We start from the raw sequence: 26,479 nt of genomic DNA on the forward strand, positions 1-26,479 counted from the left end.
AAATGTTGCAGGTCAAAAAGATATTGAGCTCTTCAAAAGGGCTATGTTTTTGCAAAATGAGTTGTAAAGGGACTCTTTTCTAATTTTTTTCTAAATATGTTCAGCATAAATAGCAAACTGGTCGTGGATAATGAAGGCATTAGGAGAATGTGTCAAAGAATAGTTGATGATGATGATTTTAATGACCTTATACAATTATTTAATCAATAATAAATTTTCAGTTATGTTTTCCAGTACTTATGTTCTCACCTTTTGCTTTAGTTTGTCTCTTCAGACTAAAGACTGTTTTAAATATAGTGGTTTATTAATAAGAGGAGCTTTGGGTAGGCTTATGCATTGTGCAATTGGGAATACCCACTAAGTTCTGTGTATAACTGGAATTCTTCATAGAATGGGAGCAAAAGTATTTAAACTTCAAGACTAAAATATTTTTGCTATAGACAAATTACAACCAACACAATTTTATTTAAGCTCCTTCCTGAAAAATTACTGTATCTAACCAGAGTATGAAAAAAAGTGTATATGACTGGGTAAATACTTGGGGTGAAAGTGACAGCTCTGTAAACCATCTACAATCAGATAGTTCACAGGCAATCATCTTCAATAGACTAATCTTGAAATGCTCAGATGTGGTAGAGAATTGAAGCATAAAATTGCAATTACTACATAGTTGTGTTGTACTTCTGTAATGTGTTTTGAAATCAAGTGATGCTACATATTAGAATTTTAAAAATGCTAATATACAGCATACAATTAGGAGAGAAAAAAAGCAAAATAAAGGCATTCACATTCTTTCTAAGCTGTCAGGAATACATTAGATCAGTGTGGCATGTAATAATCTACACATTTTTCATGTGTTTGGAAAAACCCCATCAAATGTAAAATCTTAAGTAAATTGATAAGTCTGAAAACACAATTAGTGTGCTAAATTCATCAAATTCAATAAATTACAAGTGAATATTACCTACAACATTACTGGAAAAACATGTTTTATGCCACTGAATGATTATCAGAGCTGCTTTGTGAAAGCAAAAGTTTGGATTCATCTGGATTTTGTTCCACAGATTTCAGAGTACTTATTTCCTGTTTGGAAGAGTCAAATAAATAGCCTTTTACCTCTTCAGTCCCAAATTCAGAAAGCTTACATTCCCATGCAATGCAACACTAATCTATAAAGAAAGAGGTGAAAAAGCCCAACACAAAAAAACCACACCCCTAAAGTTTCAAACCTATATATTCTAATCCCCAAAAGACCAACATTTTAGAATTATTACCTTTAATATATATTTTGTCCTCACACACAGAATTTTCCCTAGCAGAGCTGTTCCCTTATATTTTAGAGTCTCCCAACTGAAGTTGTAATGGGGTTCAGTGCATGTAATTTACAGTGTTATCCAGAAAATACAGGAATTTTATTCTGATATTTAGTCTTAGTTCATGCTGTGATCTCTGTGCATTGTATGAAAATGTGTTTCATACCTGACACAAAACAAGTGGATCTATTGTTTCACTTTTCAACCAAGATGTAAAGATGCTTTACCATCATCATACTAACTGCACAAAATATTCATGGTACTTTGGTAATCTGTAGTGGTATTTATGGAAGATATGTTTTTCTAGGCTTTTGACTTTTTAATGTTTACGAATTTTTTTAAGCCACAAGACATGTGCTATTCTTTTTTAAGAATAAATATTTTACTGTATGTTATAAGCTTGAAAGTTCACATTTAATGTTTCAGATTGGTATTTCCCCCTTTCTTCTTAAAACCTAGGTCTCGGGCACCTGGAAAATCTGTGAAATTATGCATTCCTTATGCAAACTACCTCTTTAGAAGAAATAGTTCATGCTGTGGCTTAGTTACAAAACTGGAGTCAGTCATCTCCATCTGATTTTAAAAAAGAGGTTTGACAAGCAGGTTCAGTGCAGTTACTTGTATTTACAGCACTGTAATTTGGAACAGAACATTCTAACCTGGAGAGAGCTATTGAATTTACATTATTATACACACTATATTGAATTCAATACATTTGAAGGGATATATGTATTCTACTGACACCTGGTATATGTAGTCATTGACAGTTTTCAAATAAGAGATCCAAAAGTACAAGGCCTGACCTCACTCTTCTTTGTTGATATTTAAAAGTCTGTATGAACATATACCTTTGCATTTGGCATTCTCCAGGTTTTCAAACTTCTGTGGCCAAGGGGTGTTGGTGTCAGCACTATGCAAATAGCTTAGCATTTAGCTCACATGCAGGTCTGCAGTGCTCAAGCTAATAGCTCCCATGGCATTCCTCCTAGAAGGGAGACGCCAACCAAATGTGACCAGGAGAGGCAGTACCTCCTCTTTCACACAGTAATGCCATGGTTAAAGCAGTCAGCTGATCAGGGGTCCATCCATATGCAGTTTCTAGATAAACCTTTGACCATTGTTGGGACAATCATAATGTCATTAAGGTTGTGGAAACCATATCACAACTTGGGGCAAAACTTGGAGCAAACCTGCAGTAGTAGTCCCTTCCCAAATTTTATGTTAAATATTATGTACTGTTAATTATATTGAGGTTAGTAGGCATGTATTAATGTTATATATGTAATATACTTTAAATGTGGCAAATATTAGTTGGTGAGCCTGGGACACAGATTTCCAGTTAAACCCGTATGAATATCAGACCCAACAGAACGAAGATGTGCATTTGTTCTTCCTTGTCACGTCTTGTTTTGTCTCAGTTATTGTACGTGTGGTGTGCTAGTTGCTCTCATTGGAAAAAACTCTGCTGCACTCTGCTTCCCCAGCACATGAAAATGCTCTCCTTAACAGGCTCCCAGCACAGGGTAAAGCACCCCTCGTACAGCTCTCTCCGTTTAGGTGACACAATCAAAAGTTTGCCATATTGTCAAACACAGCATAATTCAATTTGTGTATTTCTGGGGGGAGCAGGACACTGTGATTACATACCTGCCTGCATTCTGCCTAGATAATTTCATTCTTCATTTAAAAGTTGCCTGCTGAAGCAGAGTCAGAGAGCAGCTCTCACAACTTGTTTATCTCCCTGGGTGAATATTTCAGTGAATTAGACATCGCCTGTATCGCCACCAGCAGTAAAGTACCGCAGCACACAGCTCATGAAAAGAGCTAATGCAGGTGCCTCTCCTTGGTGCAGGATTTGGTACAGCACTTAGGACTCTTTCACCAGAGTGCACTGAGGCACACAAGCCTTACCAATGGTGCTGCTCCAACCACAGCTCTCTAGCAACTTTAGTATTGGCTGAGGAGACCAAGTAGCTCCGAGTGCCCACTCTGAGGACCAGCTACCCCTGGGTGCATCCATCAGGCCAATGCATTCCTGTGGCTGGGAAGGAGACAAGGCAGAAACATAAAGGCTAGGTACTTGTAGTTGATACTAGAGCTAGCCCTAAGTGTATAAATCCAGAGTATAATATAACATTTGTATCCCTACAAGGGATTTATATCCTTTTATTGACAGGTTTGCTGAAGAATTCACCTGGCCACAAAGGAACATATTTTCTCAGTTTTCTAGGATGCTAACCAGTAGACACTATATTCAGTCTTTTGATCATGAAGTTCCAAATTATTTTTTGCTAAGCCTTAAAAGTTTCAATGTGTCTGAACTTTAATGAACATCTGAGTTTTGCAAAAGTAAATGGGCCTTGTAAGCTTACTTGTGAATGTACAAATATAAGCAAATTAAAAACATGACTGTTTTTAAGGGGATGCTATCACTGAGATTCATTTTAATGAGAGACCCAAACACCTGTGCTGCAATGCCTTCAGGCAAGAGGATATATGCATACATGTAACTGAAGTCAAGGAGAAGCTTTAGAATAATTTCCATTGCTTTCCCTAATTACTACCATTACCTTTCATATTTCTAGCTCCAGATGAGGCTGTTTTTTGTGAGTTTCAGCTTTAGTGTTTCATGCAGGAATGTCAAGATTAAGGTCTGAAAAAATGAGTCTCTAAAATGTTTTAAAATGATCAAGTATGCAATGAAAAAAGCCCTTTTCTCATTTAAAGAAAAATCTTACATCAGGTCTCAAGTAAGTGGCTCCAAGGTCAACTGATGGGAACTGAAATGCTCTATAGTAAAAAATGGCTACATTAGATTTGACTAATTTATGTGCCCCTGAAAACTACAGTGTGTTTTACTGGTGTGACCAGCAGACAAACCGTGACAAGTGAGCCAAAGCCATAACTCTTCGTCATGTCTTTGCCTGTTGCTATCCTGTAGCTTAGGTGAGGATGGCACAAAGGAGTTTGTCTGTCCAGGGTACAGAATCCCGGCAGAATGGACAGACCAAGAGTGATGTATGGGCAGAAGTGGTCAGACAGATGAATGGCTGTGTAAATTACACCCAGAAATTTTACTGGTAAATATATATATGTGTGTGTGCAGAGATATTGAAAGAATAGATGGCAAGAAGCAACCCAGTTCCACTCAGTCATATAATCATTGTTATCTCAGGTATCCTCATATAAACTCATTAACCTTCAGACCGAATGTTTTACAAAAGCGGTCTCTAATGACTCAAAATTTCTATTCAAACAACATGAATATGACTCAGAGGTATGAAATTAAGCTATACAGTTGAGAATTGTCTCCTACAATGCACCACAGTTAAACTTTTGCCAACCTGATCAGGTTTTGGAAACAACTCATTTTGTCTTTAATCCTTGAGGTCCAGCAGGAAATTTTAGAATAGGCATTGAGCACTCTGAAAGAAGAAGGAGCTGTTTAAATTACAGTATTAAGTCACCATTTTCTTTTACATCTTAGCAACAGCAGTCAATATCTCTCTTGTACATGGAGTCAACCTGGGATGTATAGATTAACCCTAGAAACTCCTGAGCTTCAGAAAGAAACCAAATATTTGACGAAGAAACTGGGATCAAAATCCCTTTCCCTACAGACTTCACTAACTACCTCAGTGCTTGTACACTAAATGCTGCTATTTTAAAGCAAGTTAGATGCTTTGACAATCTTGATTCTTTTGGATAAGTGTAAGTCATGCTCTGGTAATTCATATCAGATTTAAAAGCCTTGTCTGTTCAGTGTTCTGATTTAGGTATGTGCAAGTGTACCTTGCAGGAAAGAAGGATTTCAAAAGAACTTGCAGGTCAAATGAAGAATTATCCACAAGGTTATACAACAGCTGAGCAGCAGTGTTTGGACCATAACTCTGGATTTAAGTGTTTCAATTCTGCATCTGATGCCTTAGTCGTTTATTGGCTCTAATTTCATGTATTTGGAAAGAATTTTTCCCATGGGAGATTTCAAAAAGACTGCAGCTAGTTTTTCTTTGGACATTCTGGATTCAGATTATGCTTATATAATTTAGAAAACATTTTAACTCAGCCCAGGCTATACCATTAGAAGTAGAAGTTGTTTTAGCAAACAAGATTTGCTCAGAACATGGTGACCTAACAGCCTGTAATAAGGTCCTCAAAATACATACTAAATAGAGGAAAATGGAGATGCCAATTGCCCCTAGCAGTGACACCCACTATTCTCCTGTAACATTGTGTTGCATACTTCTTTTAAATATATTAGTAAAGAATGTATTATACTTTCTAAAATAACAATAGATGGGGAAAAAATTTGAACAGTGTTATGTGTAGCTTTACTAAAGAGTACCTTTTAAGAACGATTTGATGGTGCCACTAGGAACTAATGGTGCTGACTAGGAACTAATTACAGCTGCCCCTCCAGCCTTGGGTTTGCTCCCAGGGAGGTTCTGCTTAGCTGGCTCTCGTACAGAAAGCAAAGACACCACACAAGCTGCTGCTGATTGGGGTGGGTTGGAAACAAGAGACAGAACGTGTTGCCATACTCTTCAAAGTGCTGCGCTTGGGATACGTGTCCATTCAGTAATTGCACATGAGTTTGGTCACAGCAGGATTTTGTGATTACACAGCTTAATTATTCCTGCCTTTTATAAAGGGCTCTTTGTTTTTGCCATTTGTCTTTCATATTCATCTACACTTTGTATTATGTTTCTGCTTGCTTGTCCCCTGCTTGTCCAATTCCTCCAGATTATTATTTGCCATTTCAATACACTCCGCCATGCACGCCTCGGTTTAATTTTCTCATGCCTCTGCTCTTTCAGTTGTTTCTGTCTTGGTAGCTTTCAGCCTGCTCCTCTACTTCTAATTCAGCTCCCACTCACCCAAAACCTCTCATGCTGATTTTATTTAATATGCTATAATTAAGGGCAGGGTTTTTCAGCGAGATTTTCAGAGGTACATGCTTAAGGGGATGGACTTTTCATGGTGCAAGCTATTTATTATGCTTGTTAGAAACAATGTTAAAATAAAGGTGGCTACAAACACTCCAGGGTAGACATCTTTGACAAAGAGTAGACAATGGGGGCCTTTGTGACACCCCAGCAACGAAACTGTCTTAAAATGTCTCTCTCCCTACTGCTTGGTTGAAAGGTGGGTTGCCCCACACAATTATTATTCTCTCTGGTTAAAAGTTAATAGGTAGGAGAGGACTGAATAATAAACAAGGTAAAGTTCCTGAATTGTCTAGATCTTCCAAAATAGCATATTATTAAACAACAAGCTGAGAGTGATCAGATACACTGCAATAATTAGAAAAAAAAGTACTTCTTTAACCTGGTTATTTGTGTCAGGGACAGCAATGCTCGTGTGGCATTTACTGTGGTTTTGATGTAGGCCTCCCTGGACACTAACGTTTAATGGAATTTGAGGAATTCCAAATGGGTTCACAAACCACTTCTTCCTCTGATGAAACAAAGAAAGAATAATAGGAAGAGTAAAAATGCCTTCACACCCTGCTCTCATCAGAGTATTATGGGAAACATGTAAATAAAGAAAACAAATCAGCACCTCATTCACCCTTCATCAACTGCCTAACAACTTGCAACCAGTTAATTACACACCTTTAAAGTGCATGCAGGAGAAATGATTCAGAAAAAAGCTTCTGTAATGAGAAAGGACAGCACAGAAATACTGACTCAATACAGACCCAATACAGGTAAATTTAAGACTTTAAATCTGACAATACTGAAAGAATGTACTGCATGTAATAGTAAGCTGAATGCTGCCTTCTTTATGCTAAGCATTTAATAATCATTAATCTACAATGATTGCTCTACATTTGGTTTTTGCTACTAACCTTTGTAACCTCTGCCCTTGAAAGCAAAATAAGGATTTATACATTACATAGAAAATTTGAATGCTAAATTGATTAAATATGTTGAAGAGTATTGAACAGTAAGTAATATTAGGCTGAGTTACTTTCACATTTCTAAATACTTAGGACCTATGTAGACCAGTTGCTCAGGCTCAGTAAATACATTATTGCTATGGCTAGCAGCAGAACATAGACTTTATACTGATTTTGGAAATCTTCTGGACTTGTCAGGCTTTGTTGAGCTTGCTTTAGCATTCCTGCCACTGTTTTACTCTGCTTACCTGTAACAACAGTCTTATAATGATCAGGAGGGACTTCTCTAATGTACCTATTTCCACACTGGTGTGCAGTGCTAGGCAGAAGGACATGGGGAAATGGAATGAAGCTGGATAAGGGGACATTCAGATTGTACATAAGGAAAAGGTTCTTCACTGAAAGCGGGGGTCAGTCACTGGAAGGGGCTCCCTGAGGAAGTGGTCACAGCCACAAGCCTGTCAGTGTTCAAGAGGTATCTGAACAACTTAGTCACATGCTTTAGATTAGGTAGTCCTATGGAGACTGGGGAACTGGACTGAAAGATTTTTATGGGTCCCTTTCAAATTGAGCTATTCTATCTTTCTGTGTTTTACGTTTTGGTAATTTTACATAGTCGTAGTATAGAATCATAACACATGGTAATAAGCAGTTGATAGAATGAAATGTTTATGCCCTTATCATAATAATAATGCAATGCAGGGGATTACAGTGTTGGAATGACAGGATTGGGGGGAGGTGCAAGATGACACTGGAAACTTCAGGGTTGTAAACAAGTCAGTGTTGGTCAGCTAAAAATACACTGACCTGGGAAGTTGGGAAAAGCCAGTGGTAACAAAGCAAACAAACAACTCCCATCACACGGAACCAAACCATCTAAAGACCCATGGAAAACACCAAAGGGTGAGCAAAGCACCAGGGACGTCAATATTAGGAAGTTATAAGAATTTTAGCTGTCTATTATAGATGTGGGTTTTTTTCCTTGTAATAGCATTGCTTTTTTTTTTTGGTAATTATTAAATCTGAACTGAAAAATCTTTCATGAGCCTTTCAAGAATTTACCTGTGTTGACAACAGACTCTTGACTTTGCAAATCATGTTTGTTTTCTTCTTTCCTATGCAAAAATACGAGTGTATAACTGTTCCTTGAGGAATACAAGATGATTAACTATCGTAAGTTATTGTTATATCATGGATATATTTTCTGGCCTTGAAAGGCTCTGCTGTTTTCACTGACCTGTGATAGGATTTCAGGAATAAATTTCTTGTGTTTTAATTTTTCTCTTTTTCCCTGAAGGAGAGGTCACTAAAGATCCCTCTAGTGCTCTGTGTCTTGCCTGACCAACCATAAGCAAAATCTACTTTATTCTCACCAGACTGTGTTTCAGTGTGTATGAAGCATAACATGAATAATATGTGGTGGTCCAAGGTAGCAGGAGTTAGGTTCCCAGTCATGTAATGAAATGGAGATGTGTAATAATACAATAGTGAAGATGCTGCAATCATATTTTTTCCAGTACAATAGCAAGTTTGAGATTTATTGCCCTCTTTTGTGCCACACCATTGATTGCTGTCCTTGGGCCACAAGTTCTTCAAGCCGCTGTTGGACTATATGAAGTATTCATCTGCAATATCCATTAAGCAATCAGACTTTTTGATCCTGTGCCCTTTTTCACTGCACATTTCCTGTGCTCTGAGGCAGTTGGATCTGGCCCAGTATTTTCCTCCAAAATGCATTCCCTCAGAGCAGTACATTCAACACCATTCAAACATTCATTCCTTTACTATATGGAGGAAGATAAAAATGCCTTAAATACCCTACAGATAGTTGCATTTGCAAAGGTAAGGACTTTAACTCAAAGCAGGTCTTGAATATCTCCCACAGATTTCCTGTAGTCTTAAAATGCAAAATGAAATTAACCTGGAGGAAACTGAAGTAAATGTGCTTTTAGCTTAAAGCTTGCTGTTTGAGAGTCTGTTGAGAGTCTTTTAAAAGGATGTTGTAGTGTAAAAGTTTTGTTTATTGCCAAGAATGTTTTAGTGGTACTCTCAACTGAAAAGTAATTGAAGAGATGTGTAAAAAGGGCTCGTTTTTTCTTTATTTCAGTCACAGATGCATCGAAACATAGAAGCAGCAAAACATTTTCAGTACCTCCTTGTTAAAGAGTTGAAAGCAAAAAACCTTGTCATTTACTTTTGGGTACCAATGCAGTTGTGGTAGAATACTTATAAAAAAAAAAAGAAAAATAAAATGGTGCTAATATTGGTCATGCATAATTTGCAGCTCATAGTTTTAATATCAGCTTTGATAAATTTCACTTTATCTACAACTAAATAAAGAGTAAGAACGGGCATTTCCTGCTAGTTGCCTAGAACACACCTGATTTAAAAATGAAGAGAACTGATAAGCCATTATTTGATCTTGAGAGGTTTGTAGCAAAAATCTTTAATCTGAAAAGAGTTTCAGCTCAAAAGTTTTAGAGGGAATTATTTCATACTGTCAGCTTCAAGTGCATGGAAACATTGTGGCACATTTCTATAAGGTGTTTCTCTTATGTTACAAATAAAAAGACAATATTGTGTTTTGCAGCAATATTTGTAAACAATTAGTGAAGGTTTCACAGTGAAATATTAACATGAAAATGGAGATGGTGGATAGCAGTGGCCAAATACTCTATCAATTTCTACACAGTGCACTGATAACATACCTGTAGAATCTTAAAGACAGCACGCTATTCAAATGTGTTAAAGAATACATTAAATAAAGGATTAACCAACAACAAAGTTAGTAAGACTTACTTGATTGTAAAGGTAATGCTTATTTAAAAATGTGTCAAGGGAAAACAAAAAGTGAGGTAGGGTAACAATCACTGGTTTTCCCTGGGTGGCATATATGTTGGCATCAAGAGATATATATTAAATCATGTTTTTCAGAAAACAAAATCACACAAAAGCTAATCATGTTCCTTTTGTAAAAATGTTTTAAGCATGTTGTGGTTTAAAAGACAGATGGCTGCAAAGGAAGGTAGAAACCTCCCCAGAATGGAAAATGTGACCCTCTCCCAGTTCTTGTGGCACCCTACACGTTGGCTCTGGATCCTCAAACGGCTGGGAAACAGGGAGAAGGTGAGAAGGGTGTGGTGTAGAGGCACTCCTAGTCCTGGGTTTTGGCACCACACACACTGGCTCTGAGCTCCTGAGTGGCAGGGAAGCAGGCAAGCAAACCGGCAGGCCCTGGTCGCAGTGCTGAATGAAAAGAAAAAAACCAACAAAAAGACCCTACAGGGCAATAGGATCTCAGTCCAATCCACTCACTATGGTGCGTGGATGCAGCAATCCCCCACTGGAGGGAAGGACCAGCTCCAGCTCCAACCCCTGCAGGATCCCGGGCCCTCCTTCACCCATCATGATATCACCGAGCAGTGGCAGGGGACAGGGCGAGGGGGAAGGTGGTTAGAGCAGTGACAATTCCGGGCACAAAATTACTCTGGGATAACCCCATCACCATGAGCCACCCCCCCCCGCCCAGCCCCACAAAACACAGCATTAAAAGTGGTAAGCACTGCTGAAAGGTTTGGATTTTACAAGATGTCATGTTTGAAATACCATGTAACAAGAAATTTTATAGATTATGTGTATATAATTAATGTACCTTGTACTAAAAATGGCCTTAAAGTGTGCCTTTCAATTCAATTTATTAATAAGTACTCTACCACAGTGTCTTCTAAGATAGCTGACTCCTATCTCAACAATGGTGGAAATATTTTATCTCTGTAGAAAGACAAGGTCAGATTACAGACAACAATGCATTCATACTTTTGTAGCTCAGCCTCGAAGTCAAGATCAATTCAATTATGAACAATTTTATATTTGAGCTTAAAAATAATAGTAATAAATTGCAAATATCTGACTGCACAGACAGGCAGAGGTGTCATCTCACATTGGTTTCCAACAACGGCCTGACTAGTAGAAGTATCTCCCAGCATCTAGTTAGGAACGCCCTGAGCCAGAAGTAGTTTCTATGTGCGTGATAATCTGTAACAGATTTTCCCTCCATGAACTTGCCCACTGACTCTTGAAGGTACATGAGCTCCGTGGAAAAAACCTCCTTCTTCAGACTGTACTGGCGCTCGCACTTGTTACAGCAACTGATAAAAACAACTAATCACCGAATGAAAACACAAGCCGTAGTACGTCCATCTGCACCAGCCAGGAAAACCCAGCCGCCATCCGTGAAGCCAGCACAATGCAGCCAGCTCTGTATGCAGCAGATGTGGCTGACATCGGTCCCCATCACATCTGGTGTGCTCATCGGCTGAACAAAAATCCTGCCCTTTTGTGTGGGTTACACTTGGCTACAGAACAGCTTGGCGCTGAAGTATAAAGAACTCCCAATATTACATATGAATATCCAAAGAGATTTATTGTTGTCCAATTGCCAAAAAACGGCCACAAGTGTAAACTCCTTGTGTATATGAATATCCACCCTCACGGAAGGAAAACACATCCACTGCAATGCAGCATCCTCAGTTTTTTGGGGACTCAAACTGTAACTACAGGGGCTGAGAAAGGATCAGGCCAAGTACCTTATTCCGTGCAGGCCTGTCTGGCTCTGTGCGAGCGGCACAAGGCGAGCCCGTCAGGCCGAGCGGCGCAGCGCCGGCAGCCGCGGCCCCTCAGGGCGGCTCGGGGCGGCAGTTCCGGGAGCACCGCGGGCCCCGCGCGTCACGTGACGCAGCCGGCTGCGGCCCGCCCCCCGTGGAACGGAGCAAAGGGTAAGCGGCGGGAGCGGCCTGGAGCCGGGCGGAGCCACGGGAGCCGGGCGGGCTCGGAGAGCCGGGGCGGGGAAGGGGCCGGGGAGCTCGCTGGAGGAGGAGAGCGCGGGGACGAGCGAGAGCAGAGGGGGCTCCGGGTGCGGTGACGGGGCCAGGCAGGCGCCGCGCGGCGGGCCCGGCCGCGAGCTCGCGCCCGCAGTCGGTGCCGCCTCTGGCCCGCCCCCGCCCCCGGCCGGCGCCTCCCTCGGGGCGGGCCCCCGTGGGGCCGGCGGAAGCGCCGCTCGCGTGGGGCGGCCGCTGCTGCCCGGCTGTGTGCTTCCTCACTTCCTTGCCCCTCAGATTACCGAGATATCTATTTCCCGTGGGAAGGGACGGAATTCAAAAGAACCGGCCGAGTCAATAGCGAGAAGCAGCGCTGCTCTGTGCTCTCGCCGCCTGCCAGAGGCGGTGCGGCCGGCGGTGTGCCTTGCTGCCCGTGGAAGGCGCGGTGCTTAGGCGGGGGAATCGGCTTGGAGGCGACTCCGCGGTTCTGCTGCCGTTCTTGGCGTCATGTCTGCAACTGGGACTTGTGCTGGGCACGGTGCTTGGTCCTGGACTAAATGCAGTTCTTACTTCATGTATTTTTCTGCTTTATTAAACTTCTGTCACATCTTGTATTTGTCACTACTGTTAGTGGCTGTTCTCTGGTGTCCTGATGGAGTGGCTTTCCTTCTACCCTACAGCCTGGACATCTGGGAGAATTTTTTGTTGTTGTGTTTCTTGTTTGTTTATAATGATATAACTTGTCCTAAAGCGGCTGCTTTTCCACGTCTGGTGCTTGTCCTGCAATCTGTTCTTCGTCTGATGCTTCTGTGTATAAAGGCTGCAATGCTTGAAGCTGAAGAGATTCAGTCAGTTCGTAGACACGCCTCTCTGGTGTTCCTACTTTTTTTTTTAAGGCAAATTTTCTTGGAAGTTGGCAAAAACTTAGATAGAAAATGTGCAGCTGAACACCAAGTAGACTCTAACCTTGTAAAATCTTTTAATTAGCTGGTATTCCATTACAGAAGTTTTACATTTTTTTTTGGTATTACCACTTTTGTTCTGTGGATCTGGAATTCACTGAGCACACCAAGATACCAGAATAGGCAAAGCTGCTTTACATAGCTCTCTAAATAACTTTCTTGTACCACTATGTTTTTATTTTCTTTTTCTCCCCTAAAAGCAGATGCCACACATACTTTTTCACTGTTCATCTAGGAAGAAAATCGAAATTATCAATAAAATATACTAGGAAGACAGAACCTCTTGAGGATTTTCAGGCTAAATGAAATAATTTCTCTAGAAAACTTCAGAATTAGACTTGCTCTTTCCAATATGCAGCTTTGTAACTGAATACCTATGCATTTAGTAAAAAAGGTTAACATTTTAAAGTACTGCATTTGGAAGATTTTCCAGGAGTCTTTCATTTAATTTGCTTTTAAATTTACAGATTCTTTTATTTAACTTGTATGTTGCTACCAAAATAAATTGTCTCCCGGAACTGGTGGTAAATAACTATACACATAGTATGGTAGTGGGTGATATCCAGATCTCTGAAAATAATGCTAGCAATAATTTTAAGATTCAAGTGGCTTCACAGTCACAGTTGTAATTTTGTGGTGAGATCTTTATAAGTTGACTAGGGTGCCACAGATTTTAGCTGTTTCTGGAAATCCATATCCTTATGCTTGTTAAGTTGTTTTGCTTATTCTTGAGACCTGAGAAACCTACATGGCAGTTGAAGTTATCCCGAATCCCAGACTCAAAATCAATATGGTGGGGAATGATGGAGTACACTAGGTCTGCTCTTAACAATTCCCACAGTGACCTCTAGAGTTCAAGGATAGAACATGAGTTGTTAAAGGCAATTATTTTTGAAGGCATAATTTTCTGTATTAGTTTATACATTTAGTTTATTACTATCCCCCAGACAGTAGAAGGTAAGTAGTTTTTTCATTAGGTTTTACTGCTGGGTTTCTTGGGAATGTTCTGTCGAGGACTCAGTCCCGATTTCCCTGCTTTGAACAAGGATACACAAAGCTGCTTTTACACTAGTTGTGGGAGAAGTGGTTATTTTTGTGAAGTATGCTGAAAATGGAAAATACCTTTCAAATAGTATCACAATTTTCTATTCTTTCTCTTGGCATTATTTTTTCGTAACATAATAAATATTATTTTCAGTCATTATTCTGTCCTTGTATACTCAGTGCATACTGGCAGGCTTTAAAGATTCATACCTGAGAATCTTGTTTCTTCTATTAATTTGTTTTTGTATTCATTTGACTTTCCATTAGGCTAGAAGAAACTTCCCTGTTCCATATGAAACTTTGTTCTTCTTAGTTCTTCTTAATCCAAAAGCAAAACCTTTTAGAAGAATTTGTTTCTGATGATATTAATGCTTGAAGTTTAGTGCTGTTATTCTTATTTTTAGGCTGTTTGCTAAATGTTATCTGAATACTTAAAGTTATATATTTTGGTGAAAACGGAATATTCTCTTTTTTTTTAAATTTTTTTTTTCTGTCTTTGTTTTTGTCTAAGTTTGGTTCTGGATAACCACAACTAACATCACAGTTCTATGGTGCTTGAAAAAATCCAGAGAGCTGACTAGATGAATGTGCAAATTCATTGAAATTCAAAGGTTATGCTATTGTTTACTGTAAATATAATTTACAAATTCAGTAAGTTTCAAAGCAACTCCTCATTTATGCAGTGTACTTGAGAGCAAAACATAGCAGCAGCTGGTAGTTATTTGGAAAGGACACTTGAATTTAAACAATTTGGTTGCAGGCATTGAATTCTTAGGCTGAAAGCAACACAGAACTTTCAGTTGTAAGCTGAACATGCGTTATGTTGCTCTCCTAAGTGAGTTGCAGAAATTGATGTAATTTAGTACTTTCCTTTATCTACGGTATATATTAATGATCTTTAGTTTCTTTGAAGGTGCAGGAACATGAATAAATCCAAGTATTGTAACTTGTACATTAGAAGAACTGATACGCTGCCAGTTGCCTGCGTGATAGTGCTTGTAAGTTATTACATCTGAAGTTTTAAGAGCTGGGATAAAATCTGATTTGTAACAATTAATAATGTTTTTAATTGTAATTCCTTTCCTTGATGCTTGTATGTATAAAATGGAATCCTGAATAACTTGTCAGAGCTGAGCAATGGCTGATTACTTGCCATCCTAAACTAGTTGTTAATTTGATTGCTGAGGGTAGCTTTGGTCTACAGCTGTGTTTTCTTCTAGTTTTGCTTATAATTGAAGAGTGAAATGTTTTATTTGGAAATACAAGATTGTCCATTAGGGTAAAATTTGTGTACTTGAAACACAAAATTAATTTCTAAGAATAAGCAATGTGAATTTCTTTCCAGTTACAGCCAACACATCAACTAAGCCTTTGTACATGATATAGATCCCAGTGATGGGATATAGTAATATTATATTAAAAGAAGAATCAGTTCCACATTAAACTAATTTTTTCCCCCAGCAATAGTTCTGTGACTGATTATGTTGATGATTGTTGTAATTTAAGTTTTTCTGTTTGGTTGGTGAGCTGAAAGCTCATTATGGTTGATCTGGTTTTGTCTGCTTTTGGGAACTTCTCTGTGTGTTACAGCACTGAGAAGATTAGAAAAATGGATTTTTCTTATTGTTTTTCTTAACGGTGGTATACTGGAAAAAATGCTACATATTTCATAGGGCTGAGAGCTATTACATGGAAATTGTAATTGCTTGAATTCAAGCAAAGACGTAAGAAAATGGTACAAAATGGAGTTGAAGCTAACAAAATCTACTGCTTTGTATTTGGAACAAGCAAAACATCTGGGTGTCAGAACAAAAGGAGTAATTTAGAGAAAAGAAAAAAGAACAGCAGGGCATACATGTGCAGTTGCTGAAACTGCAGATTAGGTTATGATTTTCTTCTTCAGCAACACAACACATTGTTTCCATGACCTGACGTATTTCCAAACTCAAAATAGAGGGGTGTTCTTTCATGTCTGTGTGCTAGGGGATAGAGAGAGGGTAATATGATGGAGGAATAGGATGAGTAAAACCTGTGCAGAGTATAAATACATTAATTTAATAGACATGTTACCGCTATAGTGGAATAATACCAGGATAGAGTTGGCTTTATTGAAGGATAAATGAGAGCTTCGTCTGGAACTAGATAGGATTTTTAAATGAAAACTTAAATGTACTCATCTATATTGACTATTTTAACAGAAAATGTATGGGCTAGTCTATTTTGATTCTTCTGTGGCATTCATCACCATCATGTCCAAGTCTGTACTTGGATAAATATATGTGAGTTAAATCAGCCTACCAAGAACTCTGCTTACTTGTACCCTTACAGTAATCACTGTAATATAAAAGTTATGGACATGTAAAACTAAAATGGGAAATTAGGCTCAGGCTGCATGGCAGTATTTAGCTCTGGCCTTGTATCATAGAAGATTGTAGAAAAAGAGTGTGTTAAAAAGATCACACAAATTCTTATACTGAGCAGTATCTTGTTAATCATGGTTGTTAAGCCAGATATAACCTCATCTTCAAGTCAGACCATTCTTAAAACAAAAGCTTTTGTCCTCAGTTTTATGTTTTATAGGACACAATAAAATTTGGCTTATTCATGTGTTGTGGAGTTTTTTGTTATGAAAGTCTTCTTTATTTTAAAACCATATATCCTGAATTCTAGTGTGGTGCCATTGATTTATAGAAAAATGCACATTTTGATTGACAGAGAAGTTGGTTGTTTCAATAAATTCCTGAACTATATATCATATAGTTACGAATTCCTGAACAAGATCAAATAGGTAATTTCACGCTAATGTAGCAGTCTTGGTGGGGTAGTTGTTTTGCATATATGTTGTAATTCCCGCCTTCCTGTTCCCTCACGTCTTCCTGCAGAAGCACATCAGGGGCCATTCTATTTCCTTTGCGGATGACTGCTAACGCCTTGTTTTTACAGCTATTTTTCCTATCATACTTCTGTGGGTAATTTTTAAGTACCTAGGTTTGCAAATATATTGTAACCTGCGGCTTTCTGAATTACTTGATGATTTTCTGCAGGCTATGAGGTAAACAGTGTCTTCTAATGTGCAGGCAAGTGTAAGAAAAAATAAACATTTTATACATAGAGAGCTATCTAAATAGCATCTCTGCTCCATATGTTGTAGTACCCACGAGAGGCTCATTATAATCCCTGGACCTTTTGTGCACCAAATACTTCAGTCCGGATAATGCTGTGCTCCATCTGCCTTAATCTCTTAGCTGCACAATGTGAAATTCTTAATGCTTTGACCTCCTATATGCTAGCATTTTTGATCTTCGATTTTTCTTGTCTGTGTTTCCGTTTCAAACAAGTTTTCAAGGTTGTTTGTTTGAAGTTTGTCAGTTGTACTGAATTATTCTGTGGTTTTTTTTTTTTTTTTTCCCCTAAACCAAGTGTAACTTACAGGTGTTGAAAAGCGTATGCATCACTAAAGTATTTTATTCTGTTTTTTTTTGTATTTGGTTTTGTTTCTTCTTTTTTTCACCACATCTTTTAAGTGTTGTGATTTGTTGATCTTATTCAAGGTGTCAAATTGGTCAGAGATCCAGAAGTATGTGCTAGGAAAAATTTTTTTTTTTTTTTCAGCAAACAATACTTGGCTTGCCTCACTGACATGCATTTAAACATGTCATCATAAACCAGACACTGCACTGTATTTCGGAATTTCACTCTGGAAATATGATGCTTTTAAAATCTACAGATGTTTTAGAAATCTCTAAGAGCAGAATGTTATCTTCAGGAGTGATGGCTATCTTATGTTTTCTGTATTAAAAAATTCCAACCAGAATTTTTTATTTTCAGGATCGTTTTTGTGTCTCCCTTTACCACTCTGAATTCTCTCTTGTGACTGCAGTAAATGCTTATCATTACTTTTTCCCCTTCTTTTCTCCTACGACCATCAAAGTTTAAGGGAAGATAACACTGAACATTTTAATCCATCAGTATGTATCAGTTGAGGATTATCCGTTCACATGTCCAGTTACTGGTAGAAGTTAATGCTGCAAACTGCTTTTTCTGCTGCCTGTGTTCCAGCCCTTCCCCTGTGGCAGTGCAAGACAACTTAAAAAAGTGAGGGGAAACTTCCCATTTACTGGCATTTGGGTGGTGAACTATGTCAACAGTTGCATGGGAACTCTGCATGCCCATTTACTTGTCTGTGCTTTTTACAGGGGAAAGTTTATGAAACAGACCAGGCAAAAATGTGTGCACTGTTAAGTCAGATACTGAGATGTAGTAACTTACCTATGTGTTGAAAATGTTTTGCTATATTAAAGGACTTGAGGTTATAGATGGACTGTTTTTAAATAGTTCTTGTCAAATTGTTTGAAATGTGTGTGAGAATTTTTGCTGTCTTTTGGGAAGAAAGGCTTCTGCTGACTGGCTCAGCTTGTGTTATGGGAAAAAGCTGTCCTTTGCTGTGGGAGGTGGGGAACCGGGAAAAGTTCAGAATGCAGCTCATTATTATAAATGAAGGATTCATCATATTGGTGTACAGGGAAAATGAAACCAGTAGTTTGATCCATTACCAAGAGGACAGGGAGGAGAGGAGAAAATTCAGGACAAGTAGAGAAGTCCTTCAGTACATAAACTGTTGTTGGTTTTGGTGGCTTTGCAAATTGATTGCTTGTAGGGGTGCTGCTGGTGCTTTCCCCCTCATGTTTTTTTATATTGTGCCGTGTAATGCTCTGTGTTCAAACACACAAAAGTAGGACTTTAATTCCCAGTGTTGTCCACAGCTGCTTAATACTGCTGGTGTTGCCTTGTGCAAGCGGTGTACTGAGAATGAAGCATTTTGTCTTAGCAGTTTTAACCTGACTGCTAGATTCTCTGTCACTATTAATTAGCTTGTAGTTCTAGGAAGCATATGGTTGGTCTCCTGTGGATTGTCTGACCAATTACTTCTCTTCAGATTCTGGATTTTTCTGTAGATAATAGCATGAGGCTCCTGCAAAAAGTTTATAACAATATCTGTCCATGGATTCAGTAGATAGGATGGGATGAATATTCATTTTCATTATTAATGAAAAAGATGTTTGAGGAATTTAAAGAGAAGTAAAATTGTTTGATTTCTGAATTTTTAAAAACTATTCTTAAATCAGCCATATTGTGGTGCATGTGTCAGACAGTGTTTTTCTTCCCAAGTTACTCTAGAGAACATGGTGAATATATTTGTGTGTAAGGTCTCGAAATGGGGTTTTGTGGCTGACATTGCTATTAGAGCGGAGGAGGTCTGAGATGCCAGACCTCATAGCAGAGAAGTAGAGTTCCAGCCACAAAACTCAAGATGCAAAGTTCAAAGTAAGTAGGTTGAGAGAACGGTATTAAGGTAGGCAATAATGTAGTCAGAAGGTGGACAAACCCCTGATTTTTAGAAATTTTATTTTTAGGTGGCATATTTTCCAAAGGTAAAGCTTTACTGATTGAGGCAATAGTCTCTCTTGGTGGATTGAGTCTAATAACCAGCTCTTAAATGATAAGCTGAGACTAAATCCTTACAGCTTTAGTCTTGAAATAGTGAAGGTTTTTTTTCTGTTTCACAACCTATTTCAAATTATTTGTAAAGGTGGTTGATGCAAATTGAAAATGTTTTCATGAAATGTTCAGAAAGAAAATGACTGAATTGTAAGCACTGTGAAAATTTAAACTTGTGAGCAAGTTACAGATGGTTAAATATTTCCACTTAAAAAAAATAATTAAAACCTTTTGAAGGTGAATGTCAGAAGTACTAGTCTCAGAAGACAGATGTTGTCATTGCAAAGCTGTTAATATCTATAAAGAATTCTAGTGATGAATATGCAGATGACTTACTTTGCAGAACCAAATTTTCTCTTCTAAGTTTTATGGTTTTTTGGAATTAAGAAGCTCTATATGTGACAGAAATACTACTTTCAGTACTATTTCATCAGAGTGATATCAGTTTATATTCTGCATACAAATAGTTAATCACTTCCATGTTTCTGAAAATGCAACAAAGAAAAAAGGATTATATTGTGAAATTTTAAGTACTTTTTAAGAGGATTGAATGAAACTGCATATATTTATACTTTTCATTATTTTAATTGAAAAATAACTCTTGGATATAAACACAAGCTGATCTACCAGGGATTCATTAGGTGGAAGCAGCAGTTTAAAAGGGAGTTGCCAATAGATGAAAGACAAACTGCAGTTATGTAAATTAGGCTTGGGTCTATGCAACAGTACCTGGATATTTAGCTTGCTTTTCAGAGGTATGACTATACAAACAAACAGCTGGTGTTTCAGTGCACTTTGTAGGTATTTTCCAAGCATGTTCAGTGGTTCAGGTCTAAATAAAAGAGATAGTATAATACATGAAGTTGGAGTAGAATCATCCCATGTGTCATTATGTAGCTGCCTAGTCTGCCAGCATGCTTTTAACTTTGTGTTGGAGTGGTGAACAGGGAGCCATAGTGTTATGGCGTGTCCCTATGATATATGTGACAATCTGAATTGATTTTATGTTTGCAGTTACCACCAGTGTGGATATGATGCATTTGTGCATTTTTATTTTTGAAAATATTTAATAAAGAAAAGGTGATGTGTTGCAAATAGCTTTCCTTTACTTAACACAATCCACCTTTGGGGGCAAAAAATGAATAAATACCAGTGTATGCAGAGAAAATTATTTACAATGCTTTTGTTTTCCAAAATGCATTAATAAATTTTGTCTGGTGGCATCACTTTGCTTTTTGTTTACCTGCCACATTGAATCATTTTTATCAAGTACTTCTGCTAGCACAGGATCACAAGAAATGCTCAAATTATCTAAAGGATAAATGTGAGGTGTCAAATTCCGTTCTGTAGAATAGACATTTTAAATCTGATGAAGATTTCTGGTTTGTTGGTTTGGGGTTTTTTTCCATTCTTGTGTGCACATTCTTTTTTTCCCACTCTGAATATTGTGAACCTTTAAAAGATAATAATTTTATTCTTAATTATTCTGTGGTGAATTGCTCTGTGTTGATGTTACTTCGAATGTTTTCTATAATAACTTTTTTCTTTCTTTCATGTTTTTCAGACTATGGCACAGGCTCAGGGTTTGGGGAGGAGATACATTAAAGCCTTTTTTAAAGGTTTCTTTGTTGCCGTTCCTGTAACTGTGACTTTTCTGGATAGAGTTGCCTGTGTCGCGAGGGTGGAAGGAGCATCAATGCAGGTATTGCTGGAAATATCTTTTGTGTGTCAGGAAATTAAAAGGTGACTCTCCATTGATAATAGCAAAGTGAAAAAAATCTTTTTCTCAGTTGTTATTAAATGACATTGTAGTATGGAATAGTCTAATTTCTACTTTGTTAAATATTTTATGATGTGAATAGAAAGATTTTGAGAACAAAACTTCCCAAAATTCTGTGTCAGTAAAAAGAAAATATATGGAGAAATAGTGATATAAATGGTTTTGATATCTTCTTAGACATTTAGAAACATTTGCAGCAATATACTTTGTCGCTTGGGATTGAATTGATGACTCACAAAGAGGCTTTATTAATTTTTAGTAGCTACACTATAGTAACTGTATGGTAAAGCTGTTTGTTGCTATACTTGTTCTTACTTTTGAGCACATATGACACAATTGCAGGGAAGAATACTAAAAGTGGTATGAAGCTACTATCATTGCTTATGTTTATCAGGAAATAGGTATCAGTTCGCTGTTTTTGCTTTGGTTATATTGAATGCTTATACAGCATAAGCAAGTAAATATAAATATGAGTAAATGTGTAACATTTAGATGATAAATATTTGTGAACACTTTTTTCACCATTTGGTCTTGAAAAAGCTATATTTTAATGTAGACAGAAAATTTCCATGTGGTTACATAGCATTTAAATCATATGCACTGCACATTGGTATGCATCACCACTGGTAACTATGATGTATTTTGTTCCAATGTTGCAACATTCAAATTAGCAGAGAGTAAGGATTTGATTCTTGGATGTCAAGCTCTCTTTTCTGATATAAGCTCAGAATCTTGAAGAGAGTTTCACAGCAATGAAGACCAGCTGCTGGAGTTTGAATTATGCAGAATTTACACATGGGATAGAGAACTTAGGCTTGATCCTGCACTTGGCTGATTTATGTTTAATGTTCTAAAAAGCATGTGGTGGGGAGGAGGGAATGGCCAGGTGGCATTGTGGCTTTTGTGGCAGTCTGTAATCTGATGTTTAAACTCTGTCAAGAAACCTCAGCAGGCAGCTCTCACATCAAGAACAGGGATAAAAATAAAATCTTGTTACTCCAGTAATTCTACAATCCAAGGCCAAAAGCTAGGTGTAACTTAAGTTATTATTGCCCTTTTCACAGATGTTTTTCTGAATATCATTGTTGACCAGTGAAAGAGAGGACAATCTCAGGGCTTGCAGTTGCAGAGCCAAAAATTTGCACTAGAAAGGAGAGGAAGGGAAAACTGTGAAAAAAAAACCTGTTTTGTTATCTTTTTACTATCTTCAGGCAGGAGGATTTCAAATATATAGCACAGCATCTAGAGAAGGATAAAATTAGCCAGATGAGTACAACTCCTCTGTTTTTCATCTTCCCATTTTTTGCCTCTATTGCAGGTCTAGAGCCACATGGAATGTTTTAAGATGCAGATTCATGTTAGATTTTCTGGTTTTGGCTTTCTGCTTTTGTTTGTTTCTGTTTTTTGGTGGGTTTTATTGCTACTAGTGGGTATGACCTGAGAATTTAAATTTTGGAGTGTTGATTTTTTTAGCATACCACATTGCCATTTATTGTTTGATCTTTTTCTGCCTCTGATGTTTTGTTTGGTTTGACATCCATTATTGCTCAATAGTTTTGGTTCTGTAGCTGGAAAGAAATTTCTTAGATTTCTCTCTCCACAAGTCTATTGTGCCCCTCTGGTTAGTACCTCAGGTTTATGTTTTCTTTGAAGTCAGTCCCAAGTGTTTGAGAGTGCACTGGTATTGTTTTGGAGTGTTGCTTTGCTACTCACTTGTAGAGCACATAGTTGACTGTGTGACTTACTCATGGAAGATTTCAAAAACACTACAGGCATTTGCTTAGACTTATTTAACCTGACAAAGGGAAAGCAATATATATTCACTGGATTATTAAAATTGAAGCTTTTCCCTTGCTGTATCTCTTAATTAAACGTTCCCTCTGTTGATTGACAAATGGATAGCTTGAAAGCTGACATTTATAATTTTACTGACACCTCAGTGTCTGTAAAACTCTCTGGTTTTATTCTGAAACAGAACTGAAATAGAGGTTTGTTTTAAACTTTTATGAATATGGCCATTTTTCAGATTGAAAATAAAAATCCTAGTGCTTTTAATAAGATACTAATTTCTTGGCCAAGTTTTATTAGACATCTAAACAAGTCTGACAGGGACACAATTATAAGGAATATATTCCTCTCTTTAAGAGTAGCTTGAGGGAGTGCTGGTCATGTCGCAATTCTGCCTGTTAACTGCGTTCTTTGGAGAGTGATCTATCTCAAATATATCTGAAAGCCATAGGAATGAGGAAGACTGAGGTTCAGTGAGTTAGTTTGAAGTCAGATTGTATCCTTCAATCAAATGCTTCCAGTCATACCTTATTGTCCCAATTTGATATCATGGTAAGATTCCCAAGAATCTGTTTGCTATAGACTTCTAAAATGTCTAGCTGGCTTTGTGTACTCATAATTATGGCTTCTGTTGAGCCTGAAATTAAAAGTTTTGACAAGAAGCAAGAAATAAATTCCTGTGTCATGCTTGCTCTCCTACTCTTGTTCTCTGCTATGTGCTTTCTCTCCCCCTGCACTTTCTCCATTTGTTCTGGACCAGCCTTACTGCTGCTTCGTAGTTACTGATTATGGGAACACTTTTTGATACCCTGGCAAGCATATGAATAAAGCTTCTAATGAAAATAAAAATTTTCTGACCCAACCAATTAAGACAGACTTCATGCATTCTATTGTCTCCAGCTGATTTTGTATTTTTCAGTGCTTTCAGCCACCTGTTGTAATTTCACTTGTGCTGACTTCACTGTATATGTGTATTAACTCTAACCTATAGGGAATAACTGTGGCCTATTGCAGTTTATAATCTTAACAGTTTTAGTAGTTTCATTACCTTCTCTTTTATTTCCAGATTTACTGGGTTTTTTAATCATCACATGAGGTAGTTTTGTTGCTTAGGATTTTAGATTGATGTGCTCATCTAGCATTTTACTAATAGTGTGTCTCTAGTGAGTTATAATCTGCTTACAACATTAAATATAAGTTAAAAAAATAACTAAGTTTTCCTAATTGATTGTTGCGGATTTTTTTTGGTGTGACTTCTTGTAGTGTGGGCTGTATACTTTAAAATGTTTATTGTCATGTGGACATCTTGATATTGATTTGTGTCATTTTTTACTGAGTTTCATTGCTTGTCCGGTATTACAGACTCTTCATACATAAAGATGTGTTAAAGGAAACCCTCATGGATATAAATTTGTAAATTCATTCAGTCAAATGGACTGTTTTCAAGTGGGATAGAAAATGACAGCATATGTGCAGCTTTATATGCAAGTTCTATTACAAACAGTTCAATACCAAGGATTACAGGAAGTGGCCTGAGCAGCGATCTCTGATGAAGCATTCATGTTTCTGCAGCAAACATTATTGAATGTTCTATTCCATTATGCATAATAGCAGTTGTAATTATTCTGTGGCAGTTTCTCCTAACTTTATTATTAGGATTACTGTACCTAAGCCTGTAAGCTCATATGAATATTCTTTGTGTTCCCCAAGCTACAAGCAAATAAGTTGTGACCTTCACTAGCAGCATAACAACTATCAAGTTAATCATTATTTATAGCAAAGGGGCATGTTTTTACCCTTCTACTTATGGAACCTCGTGTCCTATGAGGCTTCGTCATATGGCTGGGGATCTCAATTTGCATGCTTTTAGCATTAGATTAGTTAGTAATTGCAAAGAGTAATGTTTTGTGGCTTCTGTGCCGCAGTTTAAATTAAGACCTGTGTGCCTTATTTGTAGCAGGCTTTTGTGCCAAAAACTTGAGCAAAGAAGTTAAAATGCTTCAGACTAGAAGGAAGAAAACTGTGTCATTTCTTGTTTCTTATGAAAAACCCTTGTGACCCTATTTGTTGACTCCTTTTGCAGAAGCTGTATTTTGATTTTGCTAGATCTGAAACCTTACCAGTAGTTAAAATATCATGAGGAATAAGTTGTATTGTTTCTATACTTGTTTGTAGTGGAATCTCAGCTAGTGTTATTTACAATAGAGAAAGGCTTGCTGAAGGATTTAGCCTTTTATTTTTTTAATAGACAGCAGTGATGATGTAAATGAATAGTTGTCTCCTAGTTTTCCTTCAGTTTCTTTTAACAAAATAGTATTATTGTCTGCATGTTTGTCAGGTTTTTTGAAGAAAAAAGCCTACACCATCGTATTTTTCTCAAACTCCATTCTAATGTATAATGAGTTGAATATCCACTCTGTATGTCAAAATGAGGTCAGGTGTTGATAAAAATGGATTTAGAATGCTTTAAGTTAAACAAGCTTTTGCAATATCTAAATGTATTTAAATTCTAAGGTATTTCCTTTTTTAAAATGCAGAAAAAAATAGGAGTCAACTGGGATAGTGCAACTAGGACAATACTGTAACTACCTGTTGTATCTCTGTAAGATGTGGTTGATGTAAGTTGATGTGGTACAAGAAGAGTGTGAACACTTATTTAGATATATTCTAAGTATCAGCTGTGAGATACATTATCTTTTAGAGCAATGGTTTTAAGGTTTCTATTTAAGGTTTCTTCCTCCTCTTTTGGCTTTTGACCTTTGAGTAATAAGTTTACTTTGTGGGAATGTGTCATGTGTATGATTCCTGGTTTGTAAGATTGGCCTCTGCCTTATACTTAGAAGTGTTGAAAGCTTCTGGCCCCTATGTGCCTGCATTTGGCAAAGTGAGTATGACTGATTGGTTTGAGTTTGTATGTAAATCACTTGTATGTAAATATTTGATCCTTTGGTGGAAAATGCTGTAAAGGTGATAAATAATTCTGGAAATCTTGATTAAAAACTACTAATAGAAGAACTGCTAATTAGGTCCTGGTTTTCATTTATCTGATTCTTGCAGTGCATTGAGTCTAGTAAATAAAAGAGCAATGAGTATTAATATATTTATAGCTTAGACTAGGACCATATCTCTATGGATATTAAAGTGATCTGCTTTGATCTCCTGATGTACCTTACTGGAAATTTGCCTGTAGCCCAAAATGTAACTGGCCTCGTTTGCTCTTTAACTAAACATATGATGTCATATCCCTCCCCCTCTCCTACCATGTTTATTCTTTTGACGTAACATATTGCTTACTGTTCATGTGAATTACATCTACTGAGGACCCTACCACATGACTTCCTCTTGCACCTTGAAAAACTAATTTTTTGCAAATC

General features: G+C 37.5%; 1 protein-coding gene across 8 annotated transcripts in view; it reads left to right on the plus strand.

Annotated features, from left to right (window-relative positions):
- The first annotated feature begins 8,035 nt into the window (after positions 1-8,035).
- The window catches only part of IMMP2L (inner mitochondrial membrane peptidase subunit 2), a 407,522-nt gene continuing 389,078 nt past the window's right edge, over positions 8,036-26,479 (plus strand). For 4 of the 8 annotated variants that reach the window (XM_041421054.1, XM_041421060.1, XM_041421058.1 and 1 more), the window contains exons 1-2: positions 11,926-11,990; positions 21,102-21,239. In XM_041421054.1, the coding sequence (XP_041276988.1) occupies positions 21,105-21,239 (135 nt within the window). In that variant the 5' untranslated portion in view covers positions 11,926-11,990; positions 21,102-21,104. Of the gene's footprint in view, positions 8,119-10,224; positions 10,342-11,296; positions 11,991-21,101; positions 21,240-26,479 lie in introns of those variants that run through there. The other 4 variants (XM_041421055.1, XM_041421056.1, XM_041421053.1 and 1 more) reach the window with 3 other exon arrangements.

Source organism: Onychostruthus taczanowskii, unplaced genomic scaffold (genome assembly GCF_017590055.1).
Source record: "Onychostruthus taczanowskii isolate IOZ18803 unplaced genomic scaffold, ASM1759005v1 scaffold68, whole genome shotgun sequence".
Taxonomy (NCBI): domain Eukaryota; kingdom Metazoa; phylum Chordata; class Aves; order Passeriformes; family Passeridae; genus Onychostruthus; species Onychostruthus taczanowskii.